A 26,270-nucleotide genomic window follows, 5' to 3' on the forward strand; every position below is an offset into this window, starting at 1 on the left:
TTTTTTTCTCATAAAACATAAACCTGCAGACGAATGTGGGTCGTACAGACCTATTTCGTTAATTAACGTGGATGCCAAAGCATTCGCAAAAATTTTGGCCACTCAACTTGCCTCCCTCATGCCGGAACTAGTGAATATACAGCAGCATGGATTTGTTACAGGGAGAGATACCACCGCCCATGCAAACACGGCAATAATTGCCTTTGACGTCGCATCAAGTAGTTCCACCCCACTCGGAATGGTTATGTTAGATGCAGAGAAAGCATTTGACCGAGTGGGGTGGGACTATTTATGGGCTGTGTTGAAGGCATTTGGATTTCAGGGTTAATATCTCTGTTGGATACGGTCCTTATATGACCATCCTATGGCCAAAATAAGTTATGCTGGTATGAGCTCATCTAATTTCCCAATAGCTATGGGCACTCTGCAAGGGTGTCCTTTGTCACCCTTACTGTTTGCCCTTTCTATGGAACCGTTTCTAAATGCACATCAGACCCAAACAGATATTACCCCTTTTCAATATGGTATAAATTCTTTAAAAATAACCGCGTACGCGGATGATATCGCGATTTTTACTACCGACGTGGTTAAAGCTCTTCCGAGGATAGCTAAGGAAGCAGATAGCTTCGGGGATATCTCCGGATATAAATTGAACTTAAATAAAACGCAGGTTGTCGTCAACTACAAGCCATTGGTTGCGGTGCAAGGTATTTGTAAAACTGCCATATATCTGGGAGTGAAAATCTCTGCAAATATAAATGAATTAATCACGCTTAATTATGACCCTTTATTAAAAGAGGTTGCACTCACTTTAAAAAAATGGCATAAGATCCCACTTAGTTTAGTTGGACGGATTAATTTAATCAAAATGAAAGTATTACCTAAATTTCTCTACTTATTTAGATCAATACCCCTATGCCTTAATAATCTTTTTTTTTTAAATACTAGATGGTATATGCAGCAGCTATATTTGGGGATATAAAAAAGCTTGTAGATCTACGCAGTTATTGAAACTCCCAATCAACAAAGGAGGGTTAAATTTGCCGGATTTTAAATGATATTTCTTTGCAACCTTTTTTGGTCGTCTTCGAAGCTTGCTTAAAATGGAAAACTCATTGGTTTTTTTCAGTTTATCTTGGCACTGATTGTAACCAGTTTCTAACTAGAGTTCATGACCCAAATTATTTTAAACGGGTCAAGTTCAAGACCGCTAGGGAGATTGTTAGAATTTGCAATATGATCATGACTTATAGTAAAACCTCCTTTTTTCATCCAGAATTACAACTATGGGGTAATCCAGGACTCCCTGAAATCTTTTCGGATGGCGCTAGGACCTTATGGTCCAGCTGCGGTATCAACACTTTAGGTGATCTTTATGGCCCCGAGGGATTACTTGATTTTGCATCACTTAAAATTCCGTATAAACTAAATAACTATGTATTTTAAATATATGCAAATTTGGGACTTTTTAGTCCGGAAAATGAAGATTATCGAAGTTGTTGATTCAGATATTTTGAGCTGTCTCCACTCTGATAAGACTAAATCATTAATTAGCGAGGGTTACAAACATTTAAATCAGATAAAAGTCGATGACTGTATTAAACTAGCGGCTAAATGGACCACTAGAATGGGTTTCAATATAACACCGAACCAGATATCTGCTTCTCTCTGCCATATTAATCGAGTTGTCCAGTCTTCTAGTTTAAGACTTCAGTTATACTGAACTGTCTGTCAGTTGTATTATACTCCGCAAAGAATTTCTGGTTGGTTATCAAGTAATCTACCTAACGATCGTTCTAAATGCCCTAAGTGCGATCTCTTAGCAGCTGATCTGGAACATGTGCTTTATTCTTGTCCCACACTATGTGAGTTCTGGACAGGGATTGAAGGTATTCTTAATCAGAAGCAGATTATTCTCCCTCCTCTTTCTGCTCAAATGGTGTTGTTAGACGTACAGGAACTAAATAGCCCACATACTGATTTAAATACTATTCTAATCGCTTGTGCAAGATGGACTATCGCCCGGGCATGGATCTCTCCAAAACCTCCGCATGTCATGGAGTGGTGGTTGCTAATCAATAAAATTTATACGATGGAACTAGCGCTTGCCAAAGTAAGGGGCTCCCGGTCTATGAGAAAACAGAATAGAATCTGGGGAATGTTTATGTAAACTGCAAGTATAGAGTTCTCTCTGTTTTAGTTTTGCTAAGATCTTAACATCAATGCACCTAGGATATATTTGTGTTTTATGAATTTTTTCGCTATCAATTATACCTCTGTATTAATAATTTATGCTGGATTGTCTTATTGTACGTTTAAAAGGAATGACTTCTGCTCTTTTTCTTTTATTTTTTTGACTGGTTCCCACAATGGTAATAAAAATGTTTCTTTTTAAAACACACAAAAAAAAAAGTCTCAATGTCCTGAAGGAATAAGATGAATGAAGCATCTGCAGAGGCATGGCCAAAGAACACTGCAAAAATTGATGGAGACAACACCTGTATTCTAGGCATATTAACTATCAAGACACTGAAAAAGCACTGGTCACTATGACTAGCCATTATTGAACAGGGCACATCTGAAACAAATCCCAACACAGCCTAGATATGTCATGTACTCAGCTACCACAGCACCCACTATAACTTGTTGCATTCACTCAACAACAATCACACTTACATTTACCTTTTTTTCAACAGCACCATCTCAATCACACTTACATTTGTATTTTTCCAAAAGGCCGACCTCAGGCACACAAGTTACCAAAGCTATATAGTTGGCATAAAGCCTCCAACTCAAAGGCATAACCCCACACCGAGATACATGTTAAAAACGCTCAGATTACTTAAACATAACACAGATTTCGCTCCGACAACATTGCATCATGACTACTTACCTGGCTTGTGGTGCTATTTGGAAAAACAATCTGATTATATCCACCAATGGGCAACCAGCGAAACAACAAAAAGCAGCAAACCTCTCCAGCACACTCACCCACATAATTAATTTTTATCAGTAATCTCAAGGAGCAAAGTGCATGTGAAAAAAGCATGAAGAAGCTGTAAACATGCAAAAGGCAGAATAATATCAAGTAAAGAGTATACGATATATACAAAAAAATAAACAAGATTAAGATTAATGCTGGTGAAAAATCTCAAGGAATAAAGTGTGTGAACGAAAAGCATGAATGAATTGTAAACGTGCAAAACTGCAGCATAATATCAGGTGATTTGAGCCAAACTAAACAGGAGGCGCAATTAAATATGCTACATGATTTTCATAGAATACGGTTTTATACAGCCAGTGATTCATAGCGTTTTCTTATGGCTAGTGTACTCTTAATAAAGTTTAAAACCGCAAAGTAGATCTGTAAAGAGGACAGTTTTTGTAAAAACTCCAGGCCATGCCGATAGTGTCTCATATTTGCCTTGATCAATACAGGTTTAAAAAAAAGAGTATCTTGGGGCGGAGTACAGAGGACAAAACAGAATAAAATGTGCTCTGCAAGGAGGGCGATCAAGCTGCCAAACGCATTGACGTGGAAATGCACATTTAAAATGGATTAAGTTCAGTCTGAAAAATGTAAGCTACAGACTATCAGTAGGGTTTCCAATCCATAATAAATAACATTCAATATTTCATGTAGTCACCACCTGCAAGTAAGTCTTAACACTTTGCATGGATTGTGGTCTCTACAATCTCTCACTTAAACGGAAATCAGCAAAACGCTGTTTTGTAATTTCTTTGCTATGAGGGCACAGGTTTTGGGGGATTTAAAAACTTTTCACTTAGGCATAATTTGTTAAACATACTTTTCAAATGTGTAAACCAAGGTATCCTAAAAGCTTTATCTAAAGATAAACAATCAGTAATGCATGAATTTACTAGCTGCGCCTCCAGGTTTAACAAACATTTTATCCATTTACAGAGGGGAGCGATGGCGATTGAAATTTCAATCTCATGACACAAAGTATGCAGTATTTTAGGATTAGCCAACAAACGTAGGTGAAGTCATTTTCAAAACGTTGAAGTGCCTCTGTTTTATAATAACCACAAGCACCTGCACCGTGGATGGCTACTGAGATCCATTTTGTTTTATATAGGGTTAGCATCTAGACTACCGAAAAAGATATTGCTTCAATGTTCCTACCAAATTGTTGTGATTTCTAAAGGTGGAGGGATTTCCAGAGGAGAGTTGAGCTGTAAGTCAATCCTCAATAAGTGAATTGAGTTGTCTTCTCTAATAATATGCACCCTCTTGTGAAGCGCTTTGATTTGGCATTGATAGGCCCACAGGTCATCATTAAATAAGACTTAGCATAGTTCACTTTTAAGTCCAGCTCATTCATAAAGGCCTTAAAATGGTCAAGTAAACCCTGGAGGATATTTGCCGTGCTGGCACGCAATACCGTGTGCTGCATAGATATAACGAATATCTTAAGTTTCACTGGACTCGTACTTTCACATTAAGCAACATGAACCATTAATAAGCAAGACATGACAAATTCCTACTCGCAAAACACAACAAAGCAACCAAATAAAATAGATGGGTGAAAATCTCCAAATCTTTCAAAAAGGGCGCCTAGGATTAGAAAGTGGTAAGATACTATACTAATGATGACTAGTAGCCAAAATCATTGCCACTGTACATTTTATTTGTTGACAAACTACACAAGAACAATATCAGGTTAATTTAAAAATGAAAATGACTCACCAGTGGAGCTTCTGGTACGGATTTGTAATTCGTTTTTGGAACCGTTTTTTCTACGTCCTTGTTTTCTGTTTCACTTATGCTATCATTTCTGTATCTGTGGGCAAATTTCTTTTTTAACGCTTCTGCGATTAATGTCCCTGGATCTATTGCATCAGTTGGTTTAGATTTCATTTGCTGTGGTGATCTGTTAAATATAAACAGAGAAAAAAAACATTTATTTGGGTGAAAAATTAAGCAGTTTATTCAATCATTACAAAGAAAGTAGTTTTCATGATTCCAAACAAGTTATAAATAATAACAATGCAACATTTTTATTGCAGCCTATATACAGTGAGGTGCAAGAGTTAAGGAAAGAATACTTCAAGCATGATGCTGCAGAATAAATTTCTTTCATAACACTGATTTATGATAGCTCAAAACAGCAAAAGGAGATGGGGCAGCAGCAATTAAATTCTGCATTGAAGAACTATTCTAAATAAGATGTGGAGGATTTCAGAAAGTATCACAATATTTACAACATAAAAATATCTGAGGAAAACATTTTATGTGCAAGCTAAGATATGTATGACTTCGATGAAGAACATCTTGCTCACTATGCTCTATAAACAAACACATGGCTTTATTACGATAAACGTATAGCATTCGAGAAACAGGAGCGATAAGGGTATGTTACAACATTTCTAATTGTGGGACTACTATGTATTGTGTTTTTTGCCGAAACAGCATCCAGGATCAGTGCTACTGCTTGCATAAGGGTCATTTTACAAATGTGCATTTATTACCTGCAGTTCTTTTACAGGAACAACATTGACTTCGTATTATAAGCACAGACCAATACAGACCATTAAAAAAACGTCGTTCTATTTTTAAAAAAAATCTAATGCAAAAATGCGTCAAAAGGAAAGTATGGTTCTTATCAATAGAGAAAATAAAGTTTGTCTTAAAAAATTCCACTGATCACCTAGTATGGTTAGTGGGCATATTCGGGAGGGGCTGGTGGAGAGGGTACAGAGTAGAGGGCGATTCCGTAGGCCAGGCGTGGAGTGCACTCGTGGCACCCTGGGAATGGCTAAACAGCTGCTGATCCAACAGGGCAGCTGGTAAATGTTAGTGACTTTAAGGTTTTGCATTGTAACCATAGCACTCCTTCAAACATGGATGCATCCTCAGTGGGGGGGAATACAGGGTGGAACAACCCCCAAATGTTTATTTTAAGTCTCGAACTAATGTTGACGGGTCTGGTGTGTGCAGTTTGTTTTGTACTGACTTGATCACAGGTGTAGAGTGGGAGTGACGTGAAACTGAGCTGCGTCCGGTACGTCCCTGTGACAGTGACCCTGTGATTCAACACATTGCATCAAGGATAGCACACATGCTTTATGTGCCTTGTCGTGTCTACTCTTTGGCTCTCCGCAGGTAGTTTTAATCAGGGCACAAGTCCTATAAAAAGAAGTGGTGGGGGGGATTGACAATATGCAAATTACCTCATGACGTCACGTGCTGAACGTGTCCCGGTGTCTGAAAATTACACCGGGACACGTTCAGCATATTTCTGTAGGGCCCAGCTTCTTGGCAGGGGGGATGGCGTCTACCTGTGAAAAGATGGGGGGGGATACCATGTACCTACGTGTACCCCCGACTCGAGCCCTGGTTTTAATACATTGCTGTTCCAAGCAGCAGGTCCTTGCTGGGTTGATCTTGCAAGCCGGCTGCCTTCATGATTCGAGCACTGCCCTTGCCCTGCAGCTTCCTGGGGACGGTAGGTCTGCTGTTCTCAAGCTTTTACACGTTAAATGTAACTGTTAAGGTAAGAAAAAATCCTTAAAGGCGGAGGCGGAGCATCTATCAATACTGCAACAGATGCAGTGGCAATAAGGCCTAGAAATATGACAGATATATTGTATTCTAATGATAGCCTTTATTACTGAACTAAAAGAGTGGAGGGCCAGTTTCTCTGCTTGTGTTATGGCCCTACACACTCTTGCTACTGCTATTCTCGAATGCTGTTTAGTGTGCGTGAATGTCTATGTCAGAGGTCTTCAAACTTTGCTACTCTGAGCCCCCCTAAGCAAAATGTTTTGAGGTCGGGCCCCCTCTAAAACTTTATGGCAAGGATTGGGGGAGAGGCAGGGACATGGCTGCATGCAGGGAGTGGGGCTTATGAGATGATTTCAGGAATACTTTCTCTATAGCTTATGAACCACACCAAATGTGAGACTTATAAAACAGCAAATGCATCAAACAAAAACCGATATACCAAACAAACTGCTCCCCATAATTGGGGTGTTGTGAGCCCCTCACACTCTTTGACCCCAATACAACTATACCTGCTGCACTAATGACAACTGCAGTCCTGAGTCGCAGGCTGTCTCCTCTGCCTCTTTTACCTCTTCCCCACCATGATGGAGCATCACCTCTGACCTAATGCTTGAAAGGAAAATACGCTCTGATGCCTTTTTTTTTTTTTAAGGTAGACAGTCATAATTGTGATGCAGTAGGTCCCCCAAATTCCTGGGCCCCAGTCCTGCTGCATCTGCTCCTTTATGATAACCAGCAGTAACCACTTACACACTTGGCAGCAGTACCAGCTTCACTAATGAATGTCCTTAAAAAAAAAACCACTTATATTGTCCCCATCTTTGGGGTATCTCTCTGAAGAAGCGGTCGCTGGCCATTTGTAAACATAAACATGAGTCCGCATAGAGTGCTCCCTATTCTGGGCCTTCTCTTTGACAATATTGATGAATCTTGCTCCTTTCCTCTGTTTCCTAGACCATTTCTGTGAGGCCCCAAGGATCGAGAGGATTAGGGCTCTGAATCTGAATGCAACCCTGCTGGCCCTTCTACCAGCCACCCCATGGACTCAGCTTTCACAAAAAACTTCCCCTGAATGGTTAATACTGACTTTGAGATGCCTGTGCCTGAAATAGAAGTGGGTGGTGGTAGCGCAGAAAGTTAAAAAAGAAACCGGCCTTCTTACCAGCCATTAATTGATTGAGTCACTTAAAGCCGGGGCCACTGGAATTATGAGCTTCTGCAGCAACAGCATTTTCCACATAATTATCAGTTTACTGCATTTGCTACATAATCTGCAGATTTCAACAATAAAATACTTGATTCTAACTCAAATGGAACAAAAGTTACTTAAGGCGTGACAAAGTGTTCCAGAGCAGTGGAAGGCCCTTTGCAAAGATTGACTGGTAATCTGGTAGTTGCTTACTGCTATATTTGGGTGTTAAACTGGCACTACTGAGGTGAAATATTTCCCCTGACAGCGTTACAGTGAGTTAAAATGACAAAATAATGAAGTAATGCCAACTACAAAATGTGGTGCATTGTTCCGCATAATTTACCTTTTCTTGCTGCCTAATTTAGTCAAACCTGCCGCATAATTTTTTCCTCTTCTGCTGAATAATTCCAATGATCTGCTTAAAGCTTTATGGTGGCAAAGATCTATTCTTTTTAAGATGTAATGGAAAGAAGTTATCAGCTGGGATCTGGAATAGTTGAGACACTTACTAAAATGTCTGCATTAGATACAATTTGATTACTTATTACTGAAAAGTTTATTTTGTAAGAACTTGTTTTATCTTCATCACTGCATCAATTTGCAGCAGCCTAGCTTAGAGTATGTAAATACTGTTTTAAAATAACGACTTACATATTCACAGTGCTTTCTGCCACAAGCTGGGACCTCATAGCCTTATAAACAGGGCCATTGGAATTATGCGGCGGAGAAGGCCAAATTATGCAGCATGGTTGAATAAATTCTGCAGCAAGCAAAGGCGAATTATGCTGTATATTTTGTGATATCATTACTGCACTGTTTTGCTATTTTTACACTTGTTAACATTGTCCTGGCCGTTAATGCCCCTCATAAGTACCACAATAACACCCACATATAGCAATAAGAAACAGAAAGGTGACCAGTCAATCTTTAGAAAGGGCCTTCCACTGTGAGGAAACGTGTTGCTGCATTTTTTAATCTGCAAATTATGCAACAGACTATGGATTATGTGGCAAATGCGGGAACATCATAACTATGCACTGTGAGTGCAGGGTGAGAGTAAAAGTGAAGGATGAGAAGCGAGTTGTCTGAATGCAGGGTGAATTCCCAGACACTTGAAGTTAATCAGCATGTTATGACAGGGCGTAGGGTTTCAGATACAAGTTAAACTATTGCTATTATGGAATTAATCAGGGAATTGAGGGTGAAGGAAATAAATAATGTGCTGATCCTGCAACAAACTTCCAGTCTTATGATTAGGGTTGCCATCTCATTATTTTAATGTTGCAGACGGTACAAAATTAAACAGTCACCTAAAGCCCTATTTTCAGCACTTATCTGTGCGTACTTCGAAAAGCAAATATAAAGCACTTTTAAATGTGTTCTTCTAGGGCTGCCTGAATGGTTCATGACTGAAAATAAAAGGAGCATTCCACATTACAAATGAATACATACTTTTTTAGGTCTCAGAATGCGTAGGCTGTGCTTGCGCAGTCTCGCCGGCGAGATCGTATGTCTTCTAGTAGTGGGCTGAAGCCACCTAAAGCTTCCTAAACGGCGGCCAGCCATTGGAGAAAGAGCTTTGCAGTCAATTTAAGCCCCGGCTTTTTCGGATTCAGGGGCTTGTTTGTTGCGTTCTTTTCTCTCCATGACGTTATCCCTCCAAAACACGCCCCCCAATCCGAAAAAGCTGGGGCCGTTTATTGTGAGTAGACGCTGACTACTACCTGTTACTTGACCAAAGCAGAGGTTGACGTAAACAACAGGCCCAGAAGAGGCTTTCCCGCCAGTGACGCCAAACCGCCCCAACTGTACCTCCCCCGCAGCTACCATCGGGTCTCCCCGGCAGGAACCGCCAGGCCTCCCGCTGCAAGCTCCGCACACACGGCCAGGTCATCGCCTGGCGGCAGTCATCTCTCCCAGATACTTTCTTGGAAGGCATGGATTTATTTCTAAGAACTCCTCTCTCAAACTGGACAGCAAGGTCTTTATCGATTGCTTATAAATTCCTTCCATCCCCGCGATCAGAATCGGCCGCTCCAGCCAGCCGCAGGGCTAACAAGGCAGCGGTGAGCAGTAGGTGAGGCGGGTTGAAGCCTCGGCGTGGACAGGAATTTAGGGTGAAAAACGTGCTGCGCATGCCTAAATTATATTTAGCATTAGTGTGCGCTCGTTTCGTAATAATTTTATCCCCATTGTGCATCGGATGTTCAAGACATGTACGTGCCTCATACATTCCCCTTGAATCAGTAAGTGCTCAGCGTTATATCAGGTGTTTTAAAGCAATTCTATCAGTGAGCTTTTCAGCATGCATGCTCACTGGATCAGCGTTTAGAGTTTGTAAATGTCGGCGTTCCCTGCAACTCTTCCAGCGTACCTTGATCTATCTTCATAGTGGGCGCATATGTCTCCGCGCTCCCATCTGGGATCCTCGTGTTTCCGCTGCTTGGTTGTCCACGCATTTGCATATTTTCCGAAGGCAGGCATTCTTAAATTCCCGGTCGTACTTCCTTGCGTTTGATGTGGTTACGCAAGTATCGTATGACATGCATCTAGCCTGACTCTGCCTGACTTCCTGTGTTGTCGTCATGACGATGAATGTTTCAGTGCTATCGGTACGGCATATTAATCTACCTCGATGATTTGTTTTATATAATGCTTCAATAGCACCCGAGTGTCTTATGATCTTCTGAACATTTGCACATATCTTGATTCTCAATAAAGGACAACATTTCTGACTCAGCCGTATTTCCTAGGTGGATACCCTCCTGGCGCTTTGTAGTTCGAGCATTCAAATCCTTGAATTGGGGTGATGTTGGTTGTATATAGCTGTTGTACCCAACTTGTAGCCTTGGTAACGTGCGGTATTCTTCCATTGCTTGCACACTTTCCTGTTATCCACAGTGTGTTTTCTCATTCATTTTGTTTAGACCATTCGATCGTTCCCAGATACATTATTGTTTTCGCTTCAAATCTGGACAGTAGATTGTCAATGTTGTTTCCGGTTACGTGCTTTAACACTGTCCATTTTATGTCATTCGGGCCGTGCCCTTTGTCGATACAGTGTGTTACCATCGGTGCAATTAATACCTTGCATTTTATTCGTGAGGCAGATATAATCTAGTCATAACATTCTTTCTTCAAGCACTCATGGTATCATACAGGTGAATCGCCAAAGAGTCCGACCACGGCATCTATCCACAATCTGTGCTCGCCTTTTCTTGCCTCTGTTCCCTGGCTGTGCTCGTCTTTTCTTGCCTCTGTTCCCTGGTTGTGCTCGATTGTGTGTGTGTCTCTGTGTGTGCGAGTGTGTGGCTCTCTGTGTGTGCGAGTGTGTGGCTCTCTGTGTGTGTGAGTGTGTGGCTCTCTGTGTGTGTGAGTGTGTGGGTCTCTGTGTGTGTGTGGCTCTCTGTGTGTGTGTGGCTCTCTGTGTGCGTGTGTGTGTGTGTGTGTGTGTGTGTGTGGCTCTGTATGTGTGTGTGTGTGGCTCTGTGTGTGTGTGTGTGTGTGTGTGTGGCTCTGTGTGTGTGTGTGTGGCTCTGTGTGTGTTGGGCTCTGCGTGTGTTGGGCTCTGCGTGTGTTGGGCTCTGCGTGTGTTGGGCTCTGCGTGTGTTGGGCTCTGCGTGTGTTGGGCTCTGCGTGTGTTGGGCTCTGCGTGTGTTGGGCTCTGCGTGTGTTGGGCTCTGCGTGTGTTGGGCTCTGCGTGTGTTGGGCTCTGCGTGTGTTGGGCTCTGCGTGTGTTGGGCTCTGCGTGTGTTGGGCTCTGTGTGTGTTGGGCTCTGTGTGTGTTGGGCTCTGTGTGTGTTGGGCTCTGTGTGTGTTGGGCTCTGTGTGTGTTGGGCTCTGTGTGTGTTGGGCTCTGTGTGTGTTGGGCTCTGTGTGTGTGTGTTGGGCTCTGTGTGTGGCTGTGTGTGTGTGTGGGTGCAAATGCAATAGGTCTCGCATTTGCAAGAGATTAAGCTATTGGCATTGTAAATGACAATGCCATTTATTTATCGGTTTACAAAACCAACACATAAATAAAAATGTTGTAATTTACAATGCCAATAGCTCTAACTTTTGCAAAGGCGAGACCGTTGCATTGTAAATGCTTGTTGGATGTGGAATTCCTATAGCCCGACGCCCGGGACATATTGTTTGGGGTCAAGGGCAACACGTTTTAATGTGCATTTTGTCCTTGGGACAAGTAGGCCCAACCCCCTGCAGCACAAACCCTTTGGCTGCCAGTTTACAGTACTACATTGTGGATCAGGGAAGGGAATTCTCTACAATTAAGGTACTTAATTACAATGAAGGTACTTACAATTAAGGTAATTAATTATATGTAATATATGTGTTAATGCTGTTCAAACTTGTATATATGGTTCATTAACGCAAAGCCTTTATTATTCGGTTGAGCACTAAAAGTAAATGTTTTAAGCTCAGCCTGCACTACTAACGGTGGTTCCAGTATAAAAGTGTACACACATTTTCAAATTTAGTAATATGAGGCTCTGTAGAATGCTCCCAGAATGCTCTCGGATTATATGCAAATATTTGCAGAAGCTTGAAAGCAAGAGTGATGATTCTTTGCTTTCAAAATAAAACGTTCACAAAAAAATGCATGTAAGAAAATAAAACATTTAGCTAAACTACTGTAAGATTTTAGGTACCATATCTATACAGCATCATTTAGTAACATGTTGATGTATGTTAGTATTTCCCAAAAATATTCAGAATGGAGTATCAGTGTAACCAGTTTAATTACTTATATGGAAAACAAAAATAAACAAGCATTGGCAAAGTTAGTGGGTCTGAAATTGGTGGTCAGCCTTTTGGTTTTGTCAAGGCGTGACTTGTTTAGGCATGGTTTTTGTAAAACCTTAACAGTGTGGGAGCTGCTGGGTCCTCACCATTCTAACCAGCATTGGCAAAAGAAAAACAAAAAAATGTTGGTCTCAGCACACATTGCCATAGCGGTTCTGGGCACTGAACAAAACTACTTTGTGTGCCAATATGCTCCTTCTAAAAGAGCAAAAAACTGTCACTTACAGGGACGCCAGCTGATAGACAGACAGAGACAGAATAAAAACAAAACAAAAGGTCATGGTTAACGCCAGACCTAATTAGAGGCCCAATTATTAAAGAAAGTCTCAAAAGTGCATCCATGGTATATATCCTTGCATTAAGTGCATATGTACAGTTTCCATGAATTCACAAAAATTTACAGTAGGCCAAGAAATAGTACTCCCAGAAAATATTTGTTAAACTACATTTTAGCATGAGCAAATATGCAGGTGTAGATTTGCTTATGTGAAAATCTGAATGTTTTCAAGTTCACTTTTCCTCCAACCACTTTTTTCCCCAACCCTGGAAGAAGGTTTAAGTCTGCCACTGTCAGTAGTAAATTTCCAACCGTTCTCAGTATGGTAAATGATTAGAGAAGAATTGGTGAAAACCCTTAAAACATGCACGTTAGTAGGTTTGCACAGACTAAAAAGGGCATTCCAACCCTGGAACTATTGCTTACCACTTCCTTCAACCCTAGTATGTAAACCTGCAGAAACATAGCAGCATAAGGAAATTGAGAGTATTCAAACACTACTATGGTATGAACCCTGGCATAATCAGAGAGGCTATATCAGAACTCTTATATAATGAGATTGTTGCGTAATTTGTTGCCCCATTACATGGCACCAAGGGGACAAGAGGATTTTGTTACAGGACAAGTAGATTTATTAAGCAGCCTGCACCATGGACAAGTAGATATTTTATTAAATTCCACACCCCTGTAAATCCCTATTTAGTGTCAAAGCAAGGTCTTTGCAGGCTCTTTAAACATAAATGGCTGCCATTTTTTCTATTGGCAACCCTTTTTTGTATTCCTTTTCATGAAATGCATTTTCACACTACAGCAGTAAATTTAAAATACAAATTTAAGGAATAGGCAGAGTACAGGGGGTACTGGAAAAAGTAAAAAAAAAATAAGCTTAGGGAACCAGTTTCCAAAGGTATGCAAATGGTCTTTAAAGGCCTGTGAAAAACATGGTTGTGCTGGAGTCTTAAGACTCCAGACACTGCCCTGCAGCACACCCACTGACCTCTGGCCCCACGGCACTCCGAGGGCTTCGGAGTAAATGAAGACAGCCTGGAAATGCAGCAAATAAACATTGCTGCACTTCCAGGCGTCCTCATTTACATGTGCTTGCAGAGGACGTTGCGCCCCCCCCTGGGAACCCATCCACGCTCCCCAGGGGGGCACGCCCCACAGTTTGAAGAACTGTGGTCTATGTGCATGTATGTGCCTCTGTGAAAGTATTTATGCCTGTGCATGTGGACGAGTGTGCTGACTAGATTTATTAGTAGCCTGATTTACTTGCCCTTGTTGACGTCAGCCTCATTCAAATTGCACACTCACACATTTAGCTCTACAACTGCGAAACATACAAAAGAAACAGGAGTGAGGTTGTGTTCCTCCATCGTTGCACACTAGACCGAATTACAGTGCTGCAGCACACTAGATTGCCAACGAGGGTGCTCCGCCACTGGCTGCCTCTCCCGCAGCAGACCTCCGCATGTTTCATTCCCACCACAGGGATGAAAACCATGGTAGGACGCAGAGCAACAAAAACTGCCCTGCAGCTCCTCAGTGTTCTCCGTCTGCAACCTACGATAGCGCCCCTCCCTGTGACTGCACCCTGGGTGCGGCAGGCACAAGGGTCCATGCACCATGGTGCTTACCTTCAGTGACGTCCAGGTCATGGCCCGACACCAGACAATGCCCTAATCAGTAGTGTGTGCTTCTCCCTGGGTTTGGGGTGCGGCACACAGGATACAGTAATACAAGCCAAAACCGGAAAAAGGATTAAAAAAACACACAATGAAGGACCAACTACTGCAGTACTAGGGTATAAGAACAGGCTGCTAGACACTCCCATGTGACATGGTTCATCCCCCTCACACCAGATAAAGCATAGCTGAAACAGCCCTCTGTATCAGGGCAGACCCACCTGCCGAAGCCCCTTACCTGTAGCCACAGACAGGCCTGCCAACCGGCAGTCACACGTCAGCCACTAGGGTGCCACAAGGTCAAATGAACCTCACAGTACGACGAACTAGGCTAATGCAGAGCTCCTGCACCACCGGCAGACAACTCAGGCAATCCAGTCAATGCGCTGCAACTGTTCAGCGAGCTACCGATGCGCCAATATGGAAAACTTGAGTAGGCAAACTTTATTGATTTTGACATTTATTGAATACATGCATTTAAGGGCATCACATGACATTGTAATTGATGTATTCGTTAAATATTTGTATTATACTTCTTCTAATTGTATAGATCTTATACATTTGATTGTTAACATATAATTCCACATTTTATCATCATCATGTTGAGCTAATTTGTACTATTCCATCGTTTAACTTATAATCGCCCTTGAGTAGGCCACCATAATTACTACTTCAGAACGACCAGACGGAGCAGTTAAGAGGTCATTGTTACTGTACTTTGCAGGGAAGCAAAGGAACAAGTTGTTAAAACTCCTCCAATGGATGGCCACAGACTACAACGCAGCAGTCAGAGCCTTGAATACACACTTCGACCCCAGCTCAACCATGACTGAGCAGTTCAAATTACACCAAGCGTGTCAACTTGAAGAGTCTACCGATAATTTCCAGCATACGGGAGTTCGCCAGCACTGGCAGTGAGGACGATCAACCTAAAGAAGTGCATGCGCAGATCATCCAAGCATACAAGGTTGCCGGTCAGTTAGTCTCAGAGGTCTTATTCTGCGGCAACAATGCATCAGCCTCGATAACATTCTAGTACTGGTCTGGTCCCATGACCTCCCAGCAACACATGCTGCATGCAGAGACAGGCTTAGCGCTCTCACCCAGCCAAGACGGCTCACACATCAACAAACAGCTCCCAGGCAAGACCGAGACAGTCAATGCGTCAGAACATGGGGAGGAGGGGAGGGAGGAGCAAAACCATCAGAATGCACACCTGCTGTAAAAATTGTTGACAAAATGAGCAACCAATGGGAAAACATGCTTGAATTGTGTAAGACTTAATCCATTTTGCAAGGGTCTACAAAAGCGGTCAAAGTACCCAAGGGGCCAGGAAAAGAGCGACACCTATGAGGACAAGATCACACACCGCTCGACAACACGGAATACCAGAGCTCGACATCACAACAGGCATGGACGGCAGAGCACTTGAATGCGGGCCATTCTGAGGAAGAGGAAGTTGTAGTAAATACTCTGGAGTCTGTCTTGAAGTAAGCTGGATTTATTGCGCAGTTAACAACAAGCATCTTCATCAAGGAGCTGGTCAGGAACAACTGACTCAACTCAGAATCTCTAGAGAAGCACAGAACTATGCACATTCTGGAATACAGTGAGGTAAGAAATTGAAGGAAACAAAGGTAGGAATAATGTATAACACATCTCCTCTCATTGAACACAAATGAACTAGGATCACTAAAGAAAGAAATTATCTATTAGTAACAGAAACAATCTATTTGTAACATAAGGAAAGTACATGACATAGAAAACACATTTCGCAGTCATTATAGAGAATATGTTTTGATTCATTTAGTCAATCAATCAATCACAACAATAATCATTAAGATATATGGGTGGTCTGCGAGACCGTGGACACCTTGAGGATGGCTGGAATCCATCTGATCCCTCCTCACTGGTCTGAGCTTCAATAGCATCACCACCACCACCCCTCCTACACTGGGAAATATCACCAATTGGAGAAAGCGTGCGGGAATCACCCCCACCGCCCCTTTTGCTTAAGTCTCCTACAGAGCTGGAGGGAATATCGGAAGGAATGAACATATAACCAGAAGAGACATCATCAATTTCATGTTGAACTTGAGAAGAATTAGACCTTGAACCATGAGGGCTGGTAGAACAAGCTTTCTGATACAAAGCCACCCTCCTCAAATTCAATTTTTCTCCATTGGAAAGTACAACATAGTGAGGGTAAACCATCTTCACCGAAAAAGGGCCTCTAAATTTGGACAAACCCCCAGAAACCCTCCCGGACTTCACTTTCACAAGATCACCCTTATTAATTCTGCTCGATGTAGGTTCTGTTAGTCTCTTACCAGAAGTTACATGTGTCGGTAAAGGAAAAGACCCAGACACAGAACCATCCTTCGCCAAACCTGATTGGGAAACCAAGTTCTTGAGCCAAGAAGGGGTCAATTTCGTGCTGGCAACCCTGCCTCTCATAATCTCAAAAGGAGATTTGTTCTGAGAACCATGAAGTGTAGTACAATAGGCATAAACCATCTCGCTAACCAAGGTAGAAGCTGATGAACTCTTAGATATAGCCATCTGAATGGTCCCCTTGACTAATCTATTCAGGCGCTCACAGAGTCCATTCCCTTGCGGGTTGTAGAGGGACGTTCTGTGATGAGAAATACCAGAGTCACTAAGAAAAGAACGCATCTCATGAGAAACTAACTGCGTGCCATTGTCAGTTATGATGACGTTAGGGAAACCCTCCATAAAGAATAAAGACCTTAGATACTTTATAGTCGTTTCAGTAGTAATGTCCTTCAAAAATTCAACAGACAACCATTTTGAAAAACAGTCTACTACAACTATGGCAAACCTCTGAGAGACAGGTAATTCGTTCATAGGACCTATAAAATCCAGGCATATAGTATGCCATGGAACTTCAGGAAAGTTTAACTCTCCAACTTGAGACCCTGCTGAAACTTTCAACCGCTTTTCACCTACTTTACATGTAGGACATTCCTCAACCCAGGAAGAAACAGAGGAGTCTATACCTGGCCACCAAAAATTTAATTTAAGCCTTTGTTGTGTCAATGTTTGTCCCAGATGCCCCTCATGTGCTATGGCGATAAGTTTGGTTCTTAAGTTAGCAGGAGGAACAAATTTGTCTCCTCGCATTATAACATTTTCTTCACACACAGACAATTCGTCAATAATCTTCAAGAAAGGACGAACTGAAACATGCACACAACTTTCCCTTCGTGAACCCAACTTGATCAATTGGATAACTTCTTGTAACACACAATCATTGGACATGGCCTCTACCCAATTCTTATGCGTGAAAGAACTTGCACCAAGAGAGACAACATCGTTAATCCAAGCGATGTTTTCTTCTACACTTTCAAGATGGAACTCATCATCAGACAGATGTTTAGTCGAGATTGCTAATCTAGACAGACAATCAGCCTGAACATTTTTCCAGCCTTGTATGTGAGAGATATCAAAATGATACTCTTGCAGTTTAGAGGCTAATCTTGCTAGCCTTGGAGAACTACAGGCTGCACCTCCAGGTGAGAGTATCCTTATAAGTGGTTTATGGTCGGTCTTTAGGTTAAAACGTGTACCCCACAAATAAGTGCGGAAATGGTGAGCGCCCCAGGCGGCAGCCAAAGCCTCTTTCTCAATAACGGAGTAGTTCCGTTCACTTTGAGAAAGAGTGCGGGAAGCAAACGCAATGGGCCTCTCACCATCCTTGTGTGCCTGTACTAGGACAGCACCAAGACCACATGCGCTCGCATCAACCAACAAGGTAGAGACTTTCTTGGTATCAAACGGTGCCAATACTTTTGCACAGCAAATGGCATCTTTGATATTGTTGAAACATGTGTCCAACTCCTGCCCCCAAACAAACTTACAGCCTTTTTTAAGTAACGCTCTCAAAGGTAATGTCTTCTCAGAAAATTTTTCCACGAATTTAGAATAATATTCAATTAATCCCATGAAGGACCGTAATTGATCCTTGTCGGCTGGACAAGGAGCAGAGCGTATGGCTTCCAAGAGATCTTTTTTAGGTTTCACTCCCTTGGCGGATATTTCATGGCCTAAATATTCGATGTCTTGGACAAGAAAGTAACATTTCTCTTTCCGCAAGGTAAGCCCTGTATCCCAAATCCTATGTAATACATTCTTCAGAACTAGATTGTGTTCAGCAATGGATTCTCCAAATATCAAGATGTCATCTTGGAAAAACACCACATTTCTCAACCCCTTGAAAATCTCCGTGACTAACCTTTGAAACACACTTGCCGCCGATATCAAACCAAAGGGAAGGCGAGTAAATTGGAAAATACCTTCCGGAGTGATAAATGCGGTGAGGTGTTTCGAAGATTCATGAAGCCTGACCTGATGATAGGCACTCCTCAGGTCCAGCTTTGAGAAGTATTTTGCTCCCTGAAGGGTAGACACCATCTCTGAGATATTCGGTAGGGGAAAGGTGTCGGCAACAATACACTTATTTAAGGCCCTAAGGTCCACACAAAACCTGAGCTTGCCATCGGCCTTCTTAGAAATGACCACTGGGGAAACCCAGGCTGATGCTTCTGTTGGTTCTATGACTCCTGACTGAAGCATTTCTTCAATCAACAACTTTACATCTTCACGAATAGAGATGGGAATTCTTCTGACACGGTGTTGTATGGGTAGACTATTCTTCTTCAGTTTGATAAGGTGAGAGTAACCCCTCAGCTCACCAAGCTCGGCTTTGAACACTGAACTAAATTCATTGAGAATGGACTCGATAGAATCATCATCTACTACCATGATCTGGTTCTTGGCTCTCGGGTTGATAACTATATACAAATCATATTGGTGGATCCAACCTAGAATGGGTGGACCATCAATAGAGATGTACACTTTCCCACGAGTGGATCTCTTCTCAAAGCTAATATCAGATTAAAAAAAACCAAGAATTTCAATCTTCTGGCCATTAAAACCCTTTGCTGAAATGTCACTCTCATTCAAGTTCATCCCCTGCCAGAAGGTGTCAAAAGTAACTCTAGGAATAATGGTATGACGTGACCCTGTGTCCACCATCAATGTTACTTCATGGGAGTCAATTGTGAAGACAGCTTTCGGTCTGTTCTGTCTGGGATCATCACCAACCACATCGACTTCATCCACTACTAAGAATCTTTCCGCTTCATTCTCATGCGGATAGTCCTCAACCGTAGCAACCCTTTGCTTAGATTTAGTCTTGCACATCTTTGAGAAGTGGCCCATTTTACCACATTTGAGGCATTCTTTATTTGCCGCAAAGCAGAATTTCGCTTCTGAAGAGTGGCTATTGCTTCCACATCTGCTGCATAGTTTGCTGGCAATGAAGTTTTTCTTTTGTGGAAATCTCGGTTTGTTTCTTACCACTGCAACATTGTCACTCCCACAATGTTCACATTCAGTAGAATTATTCCTATCAGAAACTACTGAAACTTCCTGTTGTGGACTCGCTTTGTGAGAATCAAGTGTCTTCATACACTTGCTAGTGGAGTGGTGTGGCTCACTGGTTAGAGGCGGCAGACCCGGAAGCAGAGAACGGCCCCGGACCAGGGTTCAATTCCCGACGCGGCAGGGTCGTGGACCAGGGTCAGCGGACTCGATAATTCTCGCCTCGGGGCCTACTCTAACCAGGGATCACACTCGGCAACTCTGGGCATTAGCTTGCCTCATCTCTACAACGGCCCCCCACATTCGCCGGGGATGCCTGGTTTCACCTTGGAGATACCCAGTAGGGACCATCTCACAGGGATAGCCAGGACGGGTTCCCCAGCGGTCTACAGCGCCACGACGCCTCAGGGCAGCAGTGCGCTTTACAAGACACATACATTTACATTTACATTTAGATTCCTCAATGACCTTTGCTAGATCTATGGTATCCTTGAGTGAAGGATTCTTTGCCGCCCACAACCTCTCCTGAATTTTCTTGTTCGAACACTGTACTATAAGTTGGTCTCTTATGAGTTCTTAATTCATGACACCGAATTTACATTTAATAGACAACTCTCTGAGTCGGGCCACGAAGTCATCTATGGATTCAGATTCTTTTTGTCGTTGGGTGTAAAACTTGTATCGGTTCATGACTAGGTTCTCCTCCTTCGAGAACCTAACTTCCAACCTTGCTACAGCTTCCTTGAACTCATCATCCATGTCTTGTCCGTTAGCTCTTAAGGCTATGGGTAAAAATCTGAAAACTCTCTGCCCTTCTTTGCCCAGCGTGCTCAAAAGGATGGCTTTTTTCCTCTTGGCCGAAAATTCTTGACCGTCAAGTGCTTCGAGGTAGTTGTCAAACATAATGTACCAATCTTCCCATGGTATCTCTGGTGTACCAGGTTCAGGTAGGAATTGTGGAGGTAATGTAACCAGGATTTGTTGTGCCATATTGATAAGTTCAATTTTATTAAATTAAAACTTTGAGTAACGATGGAACAATGTTAAAAATATATATTTTTTTTTTGTTAGTATAGTATGAAAACGTACCTCTGTATATGTATTGTATATAGGAGAGCTTGTTTTGTTATATTGATGGTCAATCTGCTGATGAGAAAGCTTCTCCCCGACAGCCGGTCACAAACGAAGAAAATTGCACTTTAAAATGTAAACACTTAATAAAATGGCCGCTATGCCAAAACGAGGCTTGGATTGTCTGAGGAGGAGGCGTGAAACGCAAGGGACGTCACAGCGCGCTTGCGTGTAGAGTTCCCTTGACTCAGTCACAGTGTAAGGACAATGCGTCTAGCAACATCGCCGGCGTCACATTGAGTGCGCATGCGCGCAGAGCTTTCCACTGCTCTCTGTAGGTGTGACGTCAGGCAACAGCGCGAGGGTAGCGCGCTTAGCAACACCACCGGTTGGATAGCGCTCGCGCTAAAGGCAGATTTTTTTTTTTTTTACTCACGGTTCCTCCACAAATTAGATATTTAGCAAAACGCTGGCAGGGTAGAGAGGTTGCACACGTGGAGTTCTTTATTTTCCTTGAAGAAGTCTTCTGTTCGTTGTTAGTTCTGCGCTCTCCGAATGACAACCCAAATTCTCACGGTCCGTGGGAGAATACCAAGAGTATCTCTGACCAGCTACAAATCGTCGCCATAAATTGTAGTAAATACTCTGGAGTCTGTCTTGAAGTAAGCTGGATTTATTGCGCAGTTAACAACAAGCATCTTCATCAAGGAGCTGGTCAGGAACAACTGACTCAACTCAGAATCTCTAGAGAAGCACAGAACTATGCACATTCTGGAATACAGTGAGGTAAGAAATTGAAGGAAACAAAGGTAGGAATAATGTATAACAGAAGTCTCCTCATATCCTTAACAAAACAAATGAATAGAAACCAGAGATTACAACCGATGCAATACAAGAATTCAAATGTGCAAGACCAAACGAATAAGCTAGTGGACCAAGAACATCCGTAAATTGAGAACACTCACCAAGTAGTGCATGAGTTAAGTTCTACTTGACGCACGGAGGTCCTAATGAAAAATTTTTAGGAATCTCCTTTGGGAATTATTCACCTCCCAGCATAATACTATTAGAAGAGAGTGGAGAAATCAGTACAAATTGAAAACAGTTTGCTGCAAAGAGTGAATGTCACCGTTGTGGCATGGTCAATTACCCAATGGTTAGATCAGCTCCTTACTCGCACGTCTCTCCGAACGATTTGGTAGAGGCTTGAGCGGGGCAGCGTGTGTAGTAGCACTGCTACAAGGTCCCAAACAGAAGCTTAATCCGGAGAGCTGATTTTAGGTAAACAGGCATGTAACAAATGTTCCTGTATTTTACAACCCTCTTGAAGGAAAACAGGAGCAGGTCACCAGAAAGGCCGATCGACTGAATCAGGGACTAATGTCTTTTGACAATTATGGTCAAAGCATTGCTCTGTGTGCAAAAAGTAGTCATGCACACTACCCTCTCCATAGGTTTTTGGAGTTGTGGAGTCAATAGGAATTTGCAATGGTTATACCATGCCCTCTTAAAAGATCTTCTAATTAGGCGTAATGGGTAACAACGATCCTCTCTTTAGCTAGTAAATTCATAGCGCAGTCTTAACTGCAGCGCCATATCGGTCTTTATGACAAATGTTTGTGTTTTGGAGGAAGTTTACTACATGGAGGCACTATGGTACAAGCAATACCTCAATAGCACACGTGTAGTCTGTTTTTACTTTTTACAGAGAGATGCTGTGCTGCCTGCACCTCTACCGAATAGTTTGGAGAGACTGTGTAAGGAGCTGATCTAACCATTAGTTAATTGCCCCTGCCACATCAGTGGCATGCACTCTTTGCCGCAAGTTGTCTAACATTTGTAATGATTCCTCCTATCCCTTCTAATAGTATTATGCTGGGACGTGATGAATCCAATTGTCTTCAATTACAGATTGATTTCGATGGTTGCTCTCAATGCTTGGTTTACGTCCTGATCAGGACCTAACGAATTAACAAGGCGTTTCGCTGTCGACGCCTTCCTTTGGCAAACTAAGAGGAAACATATATTGTACTATGTTCCTCTAACTTGACAGACTTATCCCTTTATTATATTTTTTCCTCTGCCACTTCTTTTGTTTTTACACTGTAATTTTTGTTTTTATTTTGTGTGTTTTGTGTAACTCTGTAAGAACCAGTTTTGTTCTGTAGTTTTGTTGTTTATGAATATTTTGCAATAACAAATGCTTTTTCAAATATTTGTTCTGGGCACCTCATTTTTCTTCCTCCTCTTGTTTTTCCTTACTTAACTGTTTTCATTATCTGTATTCAGTGATTGTGTCAGAGTAGTAATGCTGTTTTTCAGTGTTTTAGCCTAAATTAATTCGCCTGAACCATTGTTCTTTAAATATTGTTTAATGGCCCCAGGTTATGGAGAACAGGTCTTTTCCTCTTGGTTGTAATCAGCTGTGAAGATTAGCACCAGCACAGGGGATTGTGTCTTTTTAAGTGCACACATTTCTGCTGCAGATATGTTCACTTAAGGTGTGCGCAGCAGGGTATCCATATGCTAAGGTCTAAACTACTGGGGGCTCTCAATGTGCTGGGCAATGTGATTTGTAAGCACGCCTTTGTTCCAGGTGAGTATACATGTCTGACAGTTAGCATTTTGATGTGAATATTCGCACCTGAAAAGCAGTCTGTCTCCCCCCTACTCTGCATCACCTTTGATTACCTCCAAGAATGTGGTCTCTACATTTTGCAACGCATTGTAAGCTGTAGAAGGCCCCACGTCATATGTCCAGGCCGACAGTTTGTGTTAACAGCATGTTTTCTGGCACTTGTTTTTTCTTACATTGAAGTTATCATTTGATAAATGCTTAGGTTTATGTCTCTTTTCAGCCACACTGACCCCCGCCACCAGTGTCATCCTTCTTTTCATCCCCATGGCGTTGCGTCCTATATCACAGAGCCCCTAATTTTCTGCACTTGGGCCACTGGGCATATGAGCAACCATACCAGCTCTGCCTCAGCACTAAGAATTCTTGGACTTGTAGTTTCTATTTCGTAATGTATCGCTAGAAACTGTCGCATTCTTAGTGCTGTTGACTGAAAAACAAGAATGTGTAGAAAATCATCTTTATGCCATGGGGCCTGTTGATAATTATGCTAATTGTGTCTGCATTCCCATTTTACTACTTGTTGCTGTGCACAAAATAAATCGCAGGAGCTAAATGGGGGGGGGAGGGGAGTAGGAGGATCACCTACTTCAGTATGTTAAGGGGTCTTATTCTGGCATGTACAGTTATTGTACTCATTGAGAAACAAGCATTTACAATGCAATGGTTTCGCCTTTGGAAAAGTTAGAGCTATTGGCATTGCTCATGACATTTCTTTTTTTTTAACTTATAAATAAATGGCATTGTTATTTACATTGCCAACCTCAATGAAGGTCGAAGTCTCACAATGCCTGTCTCACAAGGCACACAGATACACAGCAGTCACCCACTTCACAAGGCATAACATACACTCAACTTCCGGCATCACAAGATACAAAATGCACTGCAGTACCTTATGCAAAATGCACAAAGTGGGAGGGGGGGCGGGAAAGGCACGGACAGCGGGAGGGGGGCAGGCAGGCACACGGACAGCGGGAGGGGGCGGGCAGGCACACGGACAGCGGGAGGGGGAGGAAATGGCAAGGAGGGCGGGCAGGTACAGGGACAGCGGGAGGGGGGCGGGCAGGCACACGGACAGCGGGAGGGGGGCGGGAAGGCAAGGAAAACAAGCATTCACAATGCAATGCTCTCGTCATTATTAAAGGTAGAGCTACTGGCATTGATTATTATTTTTTTTAATCATAAATTAATGGCATTGTCATTTACATTACCAATAGCTTAATCGATTGCATATGCAAGACCTATTGCATTAGCACCCACACACAGTCACACACACAAAGCCACCCACACACACAGGCAGAGCCGCGCACACACACACACACACAGCCGCGCACACACACACACACACACACACACACAGAGCCGCGCGCACACACACACAAACAGCCGCGCACACACACACAGACAGAGCCACACACACACACACAGACACGCACACACACACACACACACAGAGCCACGCACACACACACACAGACAGAGCCACACACACACAGACAGAGCCACACACACACACACACACACACAGACAGAGCCACGCACACACACACAGACAGAGCCACGCACACACACACAGACAGAGCCACGCACACACACACAGACACAGACAGAGCCACGCACACACACACAGAGCCACGCACACACACGCAGACAGAGCCACGCACACACACACAGACAGAGCCACGCACACACACACACAGACAGAGCCACGCACACACACAGACAGAGCCACGCACACACACAGACAGAGCCACGCACACACACAGACAGAGCCACGCACACACACAGACAGAGCCACGCACACACAGACAGAGCCACGCACACACACAGACAGAGTCACGCAGACAGAGCCTCACACACACAGAGCCACACACACACACACACACAGAGCCACACACACACACACACACACACAGACAGAGCCACACACACACATACACACAGACCCACGCACACACACAAACAGAGACATGCACACACACACAGACAGAGCCACGCACACACACACACAGGAAGTCTTTTCCGGGTGGGTTGTTCTTGTAACCAATCGCAGGGCTTGTAAGGTTGTGAGACTTTCCTCGTACCGCCCCTTAGCCTGTCCATCACTGTAGTTTTCTCGCTGGCTTGGCACGGGGGTTGCTGACTGAATGTTTATGATCTGCTGTCAGGTGGCGTTAGGTAAGGCCTCAATGGCGAGGGTTGGTATGTATGCTCACGGTGTGTTGCACCATCCCCTGCCCCGTAGCGTGCTATCACATGCATTTTGCTAAACTGACCGACTGTGGTCGCATTAATCTTCTGACTGACTACAGCCTGCACACTAACAACTGTAAAGTCGTTTCTAGTCTGGGTGAACTCTTTGAAATTTTGTGCCACTGCGACAGTCAAATCCTGTTCCTGTGATTGCTCTGACGCCCCTTGGTGTCCTACCATCTGCTGTGACTGTTGTGGTGCCTCTTAATTATGTTGTTTGGGACGCTTTGCTTGCACCACTGGCTGTTGCGGAGTCACTTCCTATCCTTACTGTTGTGATGGCCTGCCTCAGGAACAAGTCCGAAGTCCCAGCTATAACAGCATTTCCTCAATGTCTGGCGTACAAGAGACTGTAACAGCATTTACACAGTGCATCTGTGGTGTCATATTGATCGCCAGTGTCCAAGTGACATATGTGA

The 26,270-nt window shown here is 42.9% G+C and overlaps 2 protein-coding genes across 5 annotated transcripts in view; one reads left to right on the forward strand and one right to left on the reverse strand.

Moving 5' to 3' along the window:
• PDE7A (phosphodiesterase 7A) overlaps positions 1–5,563 on the forward strand; it is a 1,945,501-nt gene extending 1,939,938 nt beyond the window's left edge. The window contains exon 14 of the mRNA XM_078687235.1: positions 5,032–5,563. Within this exon, the coding sequence (XP_078543361.1) occupies positions 5,032–5,045 (14 nt within the window). The 3' untranslated portion in view covers positions 5,046–5,563. The remainder of the gene's footprint in view (positions 1–5,031) is intronic.
• The window catches only part of MTFR1 (mitochondrial fission regulator 1), a 324,993-nt gene that overhangs the window by 28,257 nt on the left and 270,466 nt on the right, over positions 1–26,270 (reverse strand). For all 4 annotated transcript variants that reach the window (XM_078687236.1, XM_078687237.1, XM_078687238.1 and 1 more), the window contains one exon: positions 4,712–4,895. In XM_078687236.1, the coding sequence (XP_078543362.1) occupies positions 4,712–4,895 (184 nt within the window). The remainder of the gene's footprint in view (positions 1–4,711; positions 4,896–26,270) is intronic.

The sequence above is a fragment of the Lissotriton helveticus genome, chromosome 4_1, assembly GCF_964261635.1.
Source record: "Lissotriton helveticus chromosome 4_1, aLisHel1.1, whole genome shotgun sequence".
NCBI lineage: Eukaryota > Metazoa > Chordata > Amphibia > Caudata > Salamandridae > Lissotriton > Lissotriton helveticus.